This window comes from Budorcas taxicolor, chromosome 1, assembly GCF_023091745.1.
Source record: "Budorcas taxicolor isolate Tak-1 chromosome 1, Takin1.1, whole genome shotgun sequence".
Lineage (NCBI taxonomy): Eukaryota > Metazoa > Chordata > Mammalia > Artiodactyla > Bovidae > Budorcas > Budorcas taxicolor.
Window position 1 is genome coordinate 71,053,583 of NC_068910.1, and position 13,835 is coordinate 71,067,417.

The 13,835-nt window shown below is 38.6% G+C and overlaps 1 protein-coding gene across 1 annotated transcript in view; it reads left to right on the forward strand.

The window, feature by feature from the left end:
* Positions 1-13,835, forward strand: part of GRIK1 (glutamate ionotropic receptor kainate type subunit 1) — a 465,170-nt gene that overhangs the window by 387,165 nt on the left and 64,170 nt on the right. The window contains exon 8 of the mRNA XM_052636330.1: positions 11,567-11,674. Within this exon, the coding sequence (XP_052492290.1) occupies positions 11,567-11,674 (108 nt within the window). The remainder of the gene's footprint in view (positions 1-11,566; positions 11,675-13,835) is intronic.

Consider the following 13,835-nt stretch of genomic DNA (forward strand, 5'->3'; position numbering starts at 1 on the left):
AAATTTGTATACGAACAATATATAAAGACCAGTGAAGTGCCTTTTAGCAGTATTTTTAAATTTTTAAAATGCAATAAGGGATTTTTTTGTTTGTTAGGCTGCTAAAAGCATATTAATTTATGATTGTATTAAATCTTCCCATTTTACTTGAAAACTTCTCCCTTTTCAATTAGCTTTCTGGACCATAAATTGATTCTGTCACATGTTGCCATGTGCTTTCTAAAAGTCAAGGCATTATTGCTACTTCAGAATAAGAAAAAGAGATATGCTTGATGAAAAATAAGGAAGACAAAGATACTGAAGAGAGGGGAATCAGAGAGGGTGGTCCAGGAAGAAAGTTCCAAGGAAGGAGACTCATTGTGGCTGGAGATAAAGGGCTTTAAAACATGTTCCACCGTCTTTTCAGTTTTAAGTCAGCAAAAGTCACCAGCATTTTCAGTAAAGAGTCAATGAACAGCCACACACAGGTAAATTCAAAATGGAAATCATAGGAAGTAGGACCATCCTGGGACCCATTTAATCCACTGCAAGCAAGTAGAATGAGGTTCTGAAGAGCAATAAAGGGCAGTCATAGAGAGAAAGTTAGGGGCATTTTAGCCAAACTAGCAGAAAACCAAGAGTTCAGACACTTTCTAGACATTACACTTGCCCTGATATTAACCACCATATGGCAGAAACCAGCACAACATTGTAAAAATTTCAAAACTTTGAAATAAAGCAAAATGAAAAGCGAAAGAATTCTACGTGCAAATTCCTGGGCTGGGAAGATCCCCTGGAGGAGGGCATAGCAACCCACTCCAGTATTCTTGCCTGAGAATCCCCATGGACAGAGGAACCTGGAGGGCTACAGTCCATGGGGCCAGAGAGTGAGACACAGCTGAGCGACTAAGCACAGCACAGCACAATGAAGGAACTACCCCGAAGAGGCCGATGGCTGGTTTCCTTTGACTCAGGCTGTCATCAGTCTCCAGCTATATGATACCAACTTTCCGGAGAGGCTGCTCTGCAGAGAGGAAGCACAGAAACTGAGAAGTAGGACCCTAGAAGCTAGGGCAAAAGCTAGGCTTTTGTCTTTCTGATTAAACCTAGCAGATTAAAGTTGGGTCAGTTTGGGTGACCCAGGCTTCTAACATGCCACTGAGTTTCAGAGGAGTCAGAATTGTCATGCTGATTTAATATGTGCATTTATAATTTTTTTTTTAATCTTTTTAATTTTCTTGGCTTGAAAATATCTTCTCCTTTTGACCCATATGTGAGGATTTACGATGAGAGAGATTAGCCCACCCATCTTCATTTTCTTTCCCATGACCTTATCTATAGGAATGAAGAATGATGCTGGAGAAAGAATATGATTCAGACATGGTTTTGAATCCCTCAGATGCATCTTACCAACTGTAGGATCTCTTTCCTTTTCGTTAAAATTGGAACAATCCTATTTACCTTGACTGCCTCCTGTGAGAATCAAAGGAGATAATATATCACTTAGCAATGGTCAATATATAATTTTGTAAAGTTATCAACATGACTGTCATACAAATGTAAACATGTGCTGTGAAAACACTGATAGAATAATAATGATGGAAATAGATTCCTTAATGATGGAACCAAAAGGACAGTGAAGCTGGTTCGAAGAGAAGTTAAAGAAAGAGTGATTATATAGTCCATCAAGAGAGGCTAAACTGAAAAAAGAACTCTGGGTTAGAGTCAAAACTGATTATTCTCCTACAGGACAATAAAACCATAAGCTTTGAGGTTATCCGTTGTACCAGACATAAATTATTTGTATCTCTATTGGACAAAAAGTCGACATGTTAACATAATTTCAGTCTTGACCCTGAACAATAGGAAATAGTAAAACAAACAAAAGAATGAACCCCTGGAGAATTAAATCATCACTGGGTGAGCCTGTTAGACAATGACCCTGAATGACCTTAAAAGCCACATGCAGTCATCCTTCTGTTTTATTTCCAAGTTTTAGATAATTTTCTCAACAATCCCTCTTGTATAATCAATAATCTCTGAAGATTATTCATGTTATGAAAAGTCTGGAGTCATTGTGTTTGGACCTAATTAATGTACGTGGGTGCAGTAAGAGCTTTGATTAACTACTTAAGCTTCTTTGTGTATGACCAGCAAATTCAGAGCTTCTGTTTAGCAGCTGCTAAGGTCATAAAATTAACTTCTACATGGAAATTTCAAAAGGTGTCTCTGATCGTATTTTCATAAGCCTCTCTTTTTTCAGAGGTGTTTCAGTGGCTCTTATTGGAATATTAATTTCCTCTTGCTTCTTAAACAAATCACCATAAACTTGGTGGTTTAAAACAACACAAGTTTATTCTCTTACAGCTCTGAGGTCAGAAGTCTGACACAAATCTCACTGGGCTACTGTCAAAGTGTTGTCAGGATGGGTTTCTTGTGGACACTCAGTATCCTTGACTTTTCCAGCTTCAAGGGTGATGGGGCTCCTGTAATCTTTGTTTTGTGGACCATTTCCCCCATCTTTAAAGCTGGCAATGTAGCATCTTTCAATCTCTTTCTCTCTTCCCTTCTCCTTCTATCTGACGTCTCCTGGATCTCTTTTATAAGACCTTCGTGAATACACAGGGCCCACCAGACAAAGCAATATGACCTCCTCATTTTAAGATCCCTTACTTAATAACATCCCTTTTGCTATATTCTTGCTCTAGGGATTAAAATATGGACTCTTGGGATTTGGGAACCATTATTCACCCTACCAAGCACAGATAAAAAACTAAACACAAGAAACTCATCTCCACAATACCTACATATTTTGGTGAATTTGTTTGAGTGGCCCAAACTCTGGTACATTTCCTGTCCTGCCAGTAAATGACCTTCTTCATGGGATTCTATAAACCATGGAACAAATAATAGGTGGGTTTCTTAAGAGGGCTAGATCTTGATTTTAAATATGAAGAGCAACACTTGTTTCTAATTAGTGGGTTTGCTATACCTAATTAATTGAGATTTGTTCTCAGGTGTGGCAACCTTGGCAGGAACTTACTTATAGAACCAATTTGTCAACCTCTGTCCTGGTAAAAACAGAAGACAGATGTTTATTGATCTTATGCAAATAATCGCATTACCATAAAAACTAGTGAGTTGACACTGAATTCTGAGGAGTAAGGGGAAATAAATTACCATATAAAGAATGTGTCATTTATAGGTGATTACACTGAAGGTTAAAGATAAAGGATATACCTTCCTCCCTTAATAGAGCATTTAAAAACATATTGGCAATACTCAAAATCAAATAATCTCAGTTAGATTTACACCCACTATTCATTTAATCCTCTTTATGTCTTATATATCCAGATGTTGGGTCAGCATTCTGCATTCATAAGGTCTTCTATTCCAGACTTACTAAAAGGAGTCCTGGAAGTCCCTGCTACATTCACAGTTGGCTAAATGATATCACTTTAAACTCTAAAGCCTGTACCAATGGCCCTGCTTCCTAAAATACCAACAGGTAAGAGTGTCAGGTGCCATTTTTCCATGACGTTCTGACAGTGCTATTCTTTGAAAAAGATCCAGGTATCAGCCTATAGCATCCAGCAAAGTCTTCAGACAAACATGAGAATAAGGCAGAAACCACTTGTTGATGATGAGAACAGATGAGCAGATTACACAGGGTGTAAATTATGAACTTTTATCTCTTCTTTTAAGAGCAGATTAAGTACTCCGAGACCAACTGTCATTTTAAAATAAAACTCTTAACATTCATATAGCATTTGGCATAAAAGTACTCACAAAATTAAAATATGTCCCCTGGAAATTCCCTGGTAGTCCAGTGGCTAAGGTTTGGCACGTTGACTGCCAGGGCCCAGGTTCAATCCCTGCAGAGGGGAACTAAGATCCCTCATGCTGTGCACATAGCCAAAAAAATAATAAAATAAGTATCTTATTAAGAAACTTAGTTAAAACTGAGCAAACTGCCAAATTTTTGACACATTTCTTGGCTTTCTTCCCCAGACTCATTATGTGCAAGTATTACACTTCAGTGCAAATAAGAGTTCCTTCAAACCTTCTCTACTAGCTACACTGATATTTTTCTGTTCATTATACTTTCTCATAATTTGGTACATATTTTCTCTTTACCTTATAAACAAAAGGATACTCCATTACTTTATATATATAAGCAATGCCCTAGGACCACATACATCTTTTAAACACTTTTTCAACATAGTAAATATAAACATATTCATTAGCATGACCCAAAGGTACAACATTTTTATAACATATAAAAATAACAATAATGGTATATATGCATATATGTGCATACACACAAAATGGTGACTATGTGTCTATATTATCTTATTAGAAATTATCTAGATTTCTAGAAATTATCCATCAATTAATTTGATTTAACATTAGTTCAAGGTCTTAAATTTAAGAGAGGAACTTGGAAATTTTGCTTAAAGTAATATATCACAAAGCATGCCAGGCTTACCTCCCTTCACTATCTCCCAGAGTTTGCTCAAACTCATGTCCATTGAGTCACTGATATTATTGAAGCAGCTCATCCTCTATCACCCCCTTCTCCTCCTGCCCTCAGTCTGTCACAGCATCACTCTTTGCATCAGGTGGCCAAAGTATTAGAGCTTCAGCATCAGTCCTTCCAATGAATATTCAGGGTTGATTTCCTTTAGGATTGACTGGTTTGATTTCATTGCTGTCCAAGGGAGTCTCAAAAGTCTCCTCCAGTACCATAATTCAAAAGCATCAATTATTTGGTGCTTAGCCTTCTTCATGGTCCAACTCTCACATCTGTATGTGACTACTGGAAAAACACGCAAAGTGCTTGCCTATTTTCTTAAAATACCCACTGATCCCTAGACCTGGTCATGGCCCAAACCAGGTGCTTCTGGGCCACAAAGAGCTCCCCTAACTATGCACCAGAAATAGTGTTGCGGAGACAGCTCATGGTCTGCAACCAGACGTGGATCTGCCGGTCTTTACAGCCATCTTTGGAAGACACATAGCTCAAGCTATGTGTTAGGCATGATATTTTCAGTCTGATATACTTGAGCAAAAATCAGAATCAGAACAGAATCAGAAGAAAAGAAACAGAAAGGGAAAAAAAAATCATAACAGAGAAAAGCACATTCTATCCAGTTCTCAAAAAAAAAAATTACATGTCTTTCAAGAGGAAACTATTTACTCCATATACAAAATGAGAAAATTGTGTCAGGATGTGTCAGGGAATATTCTAGTTCTAGGAATGGGGGCTTTATGTTCTTTTATATGTTTAAGTCCCCTTTAGGAAAAAAAAAAATGAAAGAAATCATTTTAACTAAATGAAGTTAAAAGTTGACTCTTATAAGAGTTAAATGCTAGCCACTTTCTTCCTCAATACTAAAATTTTACTTTACTTGGACAATGTATATCATCTTGAGAAAGAGCATACAAATGAAAAAGCATTAATGGAAATGTTTGAAAATAATGAAAAACTTTCATTTTTCTTCTTTCATGTCTTGATTTTTGTCTCTTGACCATCAAATAACATATCTTATAAGAGGAAAGAAAGTCACAACATTTGACTCACTTGCTATCAGCAGTTGTTATCAAGAGGTCTAAAGCAGAGAAGAAATTGAAGCGATTTCCTAAAATAGGGACAATAGTTTAAGTATTGTTTTCAGCTAAGTATACTATAATTGTCTTCTGTGCAAATGCTTCTACATAAGGCAAGCAAATTGCAATTATGACTAATATAATTATATATCATTATCTAAATTGCATATGCTTCAGGCTTGTCTCAGAAAATGGATTCCTCATGGATCTTATTCATCAAAGTCATCGTCTATTCACCCTGATCAATAATGCATTGGTGTTTCAGTAAATGCTTATCCACAATTAGTTTGAAAAACAACAAAAAAAGAATATATAAGAAATATTCATCTAGGGACAGGGAGCAGAAGCACACAGGTAATTGTGGCAGTTAGGGAAACTGGACTTTGAAGGTCAAAAGATATTTCACTTCAATAAAGGACTAGGCAGGGTGTCTATATAGATATTGAGGCTGGAAAGGAAGCATTGTTAGAGCATGAAAAGGGGACTTTTTACCACTTGGATGAGCAGGGAAGAGAAATGAGAAGTGGGAATTACTCTGCACCACTGATTGGAACACAAAATTCAAGAATATAACCAGCACCACAGAATCCAAACAAAAGGACACAATAGACACACTTAGTGGAAATAAAATTGGATTTCTGAACTGGGTTTTAAGACCTTGCTATGAACTATATGCTACATCAAGATATAAATGCTACCAATTTCTGTACGTTTTCTGAAAGCTCCATAAACTCTGGACAATGTATCAAATTGACTCACAGCATGACCCCCATGAAGGAAAAGTTGCCTCTAGGAAAAAGCTTTCTGAAAATCCTACAGAACTTAATGGAGATAACTACATCCTTCCAAACATATCAGGAGGAAGGTTGGAAATACATGTTTTTAGAAGCATGAAGAAGGGGTTTGAAAACTGACTTAGTCCAAACCCTTAACACAGTAGAGATTTGCACTCAACCAAAGTCATAGACAAATTGCTCTCTACTCTCACACAGCTGCTATAACCCTAATGCAATAGCTTATTTAGCAACTCTCAGTTAACCCATTAATCTATGAAGCCAGCCTTTGACTTGCAAAATATAGAGGAGTGACCTGAGTACAAAAAGTAGGATTGGGATATGATGAAGAGAAAAGAGAAATTACAGAGTCAGGAGGTGTGTCTAAGTACATACAAGAGGAGGCTCCCTACTTGTCTTCCATATTGATGTGTTTGTCCTAATGCAGATAATGAGATTACCTATATCTCAGAGAGTTTAACAACAGGCGCTAGTATTGACCATAAAAATACACCATCACTTTTTTAAAGTAGGAGCTAATGTTTGGCATCATGGTCTCTCTTGGCAATGAACTCTGAAGGCCAAGTTCTATTATCGGAAAAAAAAACAAAAAAAAAGGATTTTTCTGTATGTGTCATAGCACTTTAACTCACATCTAGTTTGTCCATATAAGCAGCTTAGATGAGAGGTGTAGGCTTTTCCTGTCCACACATCATTTCCTGACATTAATTTGATTTATCTTCCGGCATTATCAGGTGATAAAGTATACTTCGTCATGATATCCATTCCATCTGAATGATAGCCAGAAAATACGTTTTGTGCTGTGTTGGTTCTGGACAAGTTGATTCCATAGCATATTCTTTAGGTAAAACTTGAGTGGCAACATTATCTTAAGAAGCTCTATCTATCTGCTATAGAACTCCTTCTATTAATACTTGATGGTATTCATGGTGTTCAGGTTCTTGAGACAGGGAAATGAAGGAACTGTGCTGTCCCTGTGTTCATACATAGAAATGAGAATACATTTCCGTAAATTTTGTTCTGTGAGAACGACTGCTAACCAGCCTTCTGCTCACAGTCTTGAGCCATTCTCCTTCAGTTCTGCCAAAATGTCTTGCTGTAATGCACACCTGCGCATGACACTCATAGGCTTGAAACACTCCAGTGATTCCCAAATGTCTGTGGAGCAAAGTCCAAGCCAATGAGTGTGACTCGCAACACCTTTACAAACAGGACCCTACTCTTCTTCCCAGGCTCATTTCTCATCACTCCTTATCTCCCACGATGGATCCATGGCAGATACAACTTGTTTTGTGTTTCAGATTTTACTCAGGCTGTGAATCTTTGGTCAACTAACTTCTCATCAAGCTCTTCCCAGGTGGATCAGTTGGTAAAGAATCTGCCTGCAATGCAGGAGAACTGGGTTTGATCCCTGGATTGGAAAGATCTCCTGGAGTAAGAAATGGCAACCCACTCCAGTATTCTTACCTGGAGAATTCCATGGACAGAGGAGCCTGGCGGGCTACAGTCCATGGGGTCGCAAAGAGTCAGACACAACTGAGTGACTTAACACAGCACAGCATAGCATACTTCTCATCTTTTCAGAGTTCAGGCCTTCTTTCCTCAAAGTACATTTCCCTGCCCCTTTTTTTTCCTTCCAGTTGGATTAAGTAGGATCCATACTTCTTTCTTCAGTTACTATGTGCAAATTTTTTATCCTCACACGTATTTCATTGAAATACATTAATGTGCTTATTCCCACTAAACTATAAACTACTAGGTGTTCTCTTTCCTGATGCTTCTTGTCACCAAGAAGATGAAAACCAGAAACACCAATGATGGAAGCCCCAGTCCCAACAGTCAGAAAGATTGTTTGTTCCTTGTTCTATTCAGGCCCTCAATGGAGTAGATAATGACCTAATGCTCTATTGATTCAAATGGAAAGAGCCTCACAGACACACCTGGAGATGATGTTTAACCAGATAACAGCATACTATGACCCAATCAAGTTGACCCATAAAATTAAGCATCGTAACTACAAGTTTAAAGTCAAGGTTAGAGTCATTTATAGGTGACATTAATATATTATACACTTTATGTGTTGAGAGAAATTGCATAAATAGGAAAAAATATTTCAGAACAATGAATTTGATGTTAATTTGTAAAACAAAATACAGACGAGACCAGAAAAGACTACCCCTGTGAGTACTGACATTAACAGTGACGAAAGCCAAAGTCTAGAGCTTTGAATGTGGGGAAGAAGAAGAAGAGATGGCTGTAAAAATAATCTCCATTAAAACTCTGAATGCTTTCAATGTGGTAAGAATTGTATTCAGTTCAGTTCAGTTCAGTTGCTCAGTCATGTCCGACTCTTTGCGACCCCATGGACGCCAGGCCTCCCTGACCATCACCAACTCCCGGAGTTCACTCAAGCTCATGTTCATCGAGTCGGTGATGCCATCCAGCCATCTCATCCTCTGTCGTCCCCTTCTTCTCCTGCCCCCAATCCCTCCCAGCATCAGGGTCTTTTCCAGTGAGTCAGCTCTTCTCACCAGGTGGCCAAAGTATTGGAATTTCAGCTTCAACATCAGTCCTTCCAGTGAACACCCAGGACTGAGATCTCCTTGCAGTCCAAGGGACTCTCAAGAGTCTTCTCCAACAACACAGCTCAAAAGCATCAATTCTTTGGTGCTCAGCTTTCTGCACAGTCCAACTCTCACATCCATACATGACCCCTGGAAAAACCATAGCCTTGACTAGACAGACCTTTGTTGGCAAAGTAATGTCTCTGCTTTTGAATATCCTATCTAGGTTGGTCATAACTTTCCTTCCAAGGAGTAAGCACCTTTTAATTTCATGGCTGCAGTCACCATCTGCAGTGATTTTGGAGCCCAGAAAAATAAAGTCTGACACTGTTTCCACTGTTTCCCCATCTATTTCCCATGAAGTGATGGGACCGGTTGCCATGATCTTCATTTTCTGAATGTTGAGCTTTAAGCCAACTTTTTCACTCTCCTCTTCCATTTTCATCAAGAGGCTTTTTAGTTCCTCTTCACTGTCTGCCCTAAGGGTGGTGTCATCTGCATATCTGAGGTTATTGATATTTCTGCTTGCAATCTTGAGTCCAGCTTGTGCTTCTTCTAGTCCAGCGTTTCTCATGATGTACTCTGCATAGAAGTTAAATAAGCAGGGTGACAATATACAGCCTTGATGTACTTCTTTTCCTATTTGGAACCAGTCTGTTGTTCCATGTCCAGTTCTAACTGTTGCTTCCTGACCTGCATATAGGTTTCTCAAGAGGCAGGTCCATTTAAATCTCTCAAAAATCCTGTATGGATTAACACTTAACCCTGAGATAACCCAGGTTTAGATTAAGTAACTTGCTTGAAGTCATACTTCAGAGATTTAAAACCAGCTCTGCGATAAACCCATACTCTTTCCACTGCATTGCTTCTGCCTCTTGGTCAAATGGGTAAATATATTCAAGAGACACACATGGCATGAACTCTATGGATATAGTATAGCTCTCAGGATCTTTTTCACATCTTACATATATCTAATGAATTTGGTAAAGTCGGGAGAGGGAAAATAGCTAAATGCATACAAAGGACTGAGTTCTTTATCCTCATTTGTAAGTAAACTCAAATTAGGCAAGGTTATCACGAAAAACCTAATGATTGAACCTCACAACCTCTGGGGCCTTATTTCATGAAACTACCTAAGATCTCCATTGTGAGTTCTCTGAAGAGCAGACTACTGTGTTTTATCTGTTTTATTTTATTTTGTTTGGCTGCACTGGGTCTTCATTGCAGTGCGTGGGCTTCTCTAGTTGTGGAACTCAGGCCCTAGGGCAAGGGTATCCAGTAACTGTGGCATGCAGGCTTAGCTGCACCATGGCATGTGGGATCTTAGGTCCCTGACCAGGGACCAAACCTGTATCTCCTGCATTGGAAGGCAGATTCCTAACCACCAGACTACCAGGCAAGTCCTAAACTACTGTGATTTTTAATTCCTCAAATGATGTTGATATATGTGGTAGGCTGAAAAGTGGCTCTCCCAAAAGATGCCCATGCCCCAGTCTCTGGAATCTGCCATTGTTACCTTATATAAACAAACAAACAAACAAAAAATTGCATATGCAATTAAATGAAGTAGTTTTCTTTAAATGGCATTTATTTCTCACAGTTCCGGAGGCTGGAAGTCTAAGATCAGGGAGGCAAAAGGGTTGGGTTCTAGATGAAAGCTCTCTTTCTGGCTTGCAGATGGCTGCCTTCTTCTTGTGTACCTCTCTCATGTACCTTTCCCCACCCCCACCCCAGTTTTCTGAGAAATAAGTAACATACTTCACTGTACAGATCTGGGCTTTCCAGGTAGATTAGTGGTAAAAATTCCACCTGCCAACACAGGAGACTCAGGTTCTATCCCAGGTCAGAAAGATCCCCTGGAGAAGAAAATGGCAACCTACTCCAGTATTCTTGCCTTGGAAATCTCATGGACAGAGAAGCCTGGCGGGCTGCAGTCCAAGAGATCACAAAAGACTCAGACACGACTTAGCGACTAAACAATCACTGTAAAAGTCTAAGATGAAGAGCATAATGGTTTGTTTTACATATATAATGAACTGATTACCACATAGATTCAGCTAGCATCCATCTTTTTTGTGTTTTTATGTTATTTAGTATTCTTTTTTCTCCACTTAAATTACTCCCTTTAGTATATCTTGTAAGGCAAGACTAGTGGTAACCAACTTCCTCAGCCTTTAATTGCTCAAAAAAAAAAAAAAACAAAACCCTTGGTCAATGAATTATATCCTTTTCTCGAAGAACAAAAAGGAGCATTACTTCACCTGGGCAGTCCCTTAAAATGGATTTGGATTGACCTTGGAAAGCCAAATATTGTGGCTTCCCAGACTTTGTTTAGTCCATGGGAAGACCATTTTACAGTCAATCTTTCTATACTCTCCCATCTAAAGTGCCACTATTACAGATTTGACTGATGTGAAGATGTTAGAACTGAAGAAATAAATGTGTGCTAATAAAATAGTGACGTGTTCTGCTATCAGGTTACTGAACTAACACTATGGTTTATAACACCATGATGAAACTGAACAATTGGATACTGTGATTAATTTGAGGTATTACAACTTTGACAGTGTTAAGGATTATAAGTGTTAAACAGTAACGCCATGTTCCTTTTGTCCGTAGGCTCAGTGGGATGGCTTGACTGGGCGTATCACCTTCAATAAAACCGATGGCTTGAGGAAGGATTTTGACCTGGACATTATTAGTCTCAAAGAGGAAGGAACTGAAAAGGTAACCTCCTTGATGATAAATCTGGAAATTACAAAGGAACACCTCTCATGCCTTTTACTTGCACAACAAGTACGGGAATGATGAAGCTATTTTCCCAGGCTATTCATTTATGTCCAGTTTTCTAGCTCACTCTCTCTGATCTGCAAATTGATGTTGATGTACTAGATTCTTAAATTGTATGTGTTATCAACGCAATGCTAATGGCTACATAGTGCTTGGCATATTTACAAGCATGATGCTGTTATTACATACATACAACCCTAGGGGTGGGGATCATTAGTCCCTTATTTCACAGGTTCTAAGAAATTGAGTTCAGACTTGGAGAATCAGAAGCTGTCAATGATTTATCTTTGGAATGACACCCAAGGGTCAAAACTGAATTTTATTTGTACTCCATTTTGAGATGGGTGACAGAGGACAGAATGAAGCAGAATGTAAAAGGCTTACTGAAGCAAACTAACTTTACATCCTTAATTTTCTGGGGAAATTTGCTTTAACAATGTACTTTAATGTTGATCTTGATTTTAGGATTATTATAGTTGTAACTCTCAACCTCTCAATGTTTCAAGTTTCTATTTAGAGCAATGCAAATGGAAGCTACTTAATTGATTAATAATAATAGTAATAAGGACTTCACTGGTGGTCCAGTGGTTGACTCTGCACTCACAGGCAGGGACAAGGGTTCAACCCCTTGTCAGGGAACTAAGATCCCACATGCCACAAGCATAGCTAAAAGATAAAATAATAATTATACAAATATTTAAAAAATAATAATAAAAGAATTTGCCTTCTCTTTATTACACCAATTTAGTATTCACAATATATATTGTGAATTCGCTATATATTGGGATAATTAACACTTATAGTGAAGATATTAACTTTTAGAACCTTAAGGATAAAAGATCTTGAACCTCCCCACCCCCCACCCCCCAAACAATTGTCTGAACACCTAAACTCTATAATCCAGTGTTGTTTTTCTTTTCTTTTCTTTTTTTTTTTTTCACTTTTAGTGGACAAAAATTTATGCTTAATGTAAAAAAACATCTCTGGGAACAATGTTTTACTTTGGGGGTGATTTTTTAAATGAGATAAGGTTTCCATTTCTATTTTGTTGCTTTTGTTAACCAAGACACATTTGAAAAAAAAAAAAAAGGAAGTCCCTCAGTCGTGTCTGACTCTTTGTGATCCCATGGACTGTAGCCCATCAGGTTCCTCCTTGCATGGAATTCTCCAGGCAAGAATACTGGAGTGAGTTGCCGTTTCCTCCTCCAGGGGATCTTCCCAATCCAGGGATTGAACCCAGGTCTCCTGCATTGTAGGGAGACTCTTTACCGTCTGAGTCACCAGGGAAGCCGCTGAGACACATTTGCCCCACTGCCAAATAGCTTACTTGAAACAAGGAAAGATGAATTAGGCTGAATGTGAAAGGTAGTCTCTAGTGTTGAAGAGCGTGAAGAAAATAGTGAGTCCACAACTTTGAGAATCCATATTAGTCATGCAAATTTCCCCTTGCAAAAATGCCTTTTTCATCTCTTCTCTTCCTCTGTCTCTTTCTCTCCGTGTGTGTCTCTGCCTCTTCCTCTCTCTGTCTCTCTTTGCCCCTCTCACTGTTCCTCTCTGCCTCTCTCTCTCTCATTTCTTCACTCTGATTCCCTCCTCTGTTAGTTTAACGCACTCTGACAGAGCACAAGGCACCCACCTAACTTCTGTAATGGAATGTGGACGTTGGGCTGCAGGGAACAAAAGGAAAGAAAATCATACTTGTTGCAGACTTAAAGGTGATAAGGGTTCTTTTTAAAAGAAAACGTCTGCTTCTCTGTACATGCTTTTCTGCCTCCCTCTCCACTCACTGACAGACTGAACTGCGGGAGGAAGAAAGTCTATTAAGGAAACATCTTTTTGGCTCAGGCTTGTGATGAAATAGATGGAGCTATTGTTATGCTCTCCCAGCTATGTATATGCGGCAATATTGTGCACATTCTAGTGGCGTTTTTCTAACAAAGGCAAAATCGAATTAGATGAAAGTGTTTTCTCAATTTGTTCTTCATTGTTTGCAATAACTTTTCTTTCTTCAGGTGACCTGGGCTCAGTCCCTGAGAAGGCTGGCTGAGCCTTAAGGCAGTGAGGGAAGCCATCCTATCGCTCTCAGTTGGCAAGGAAG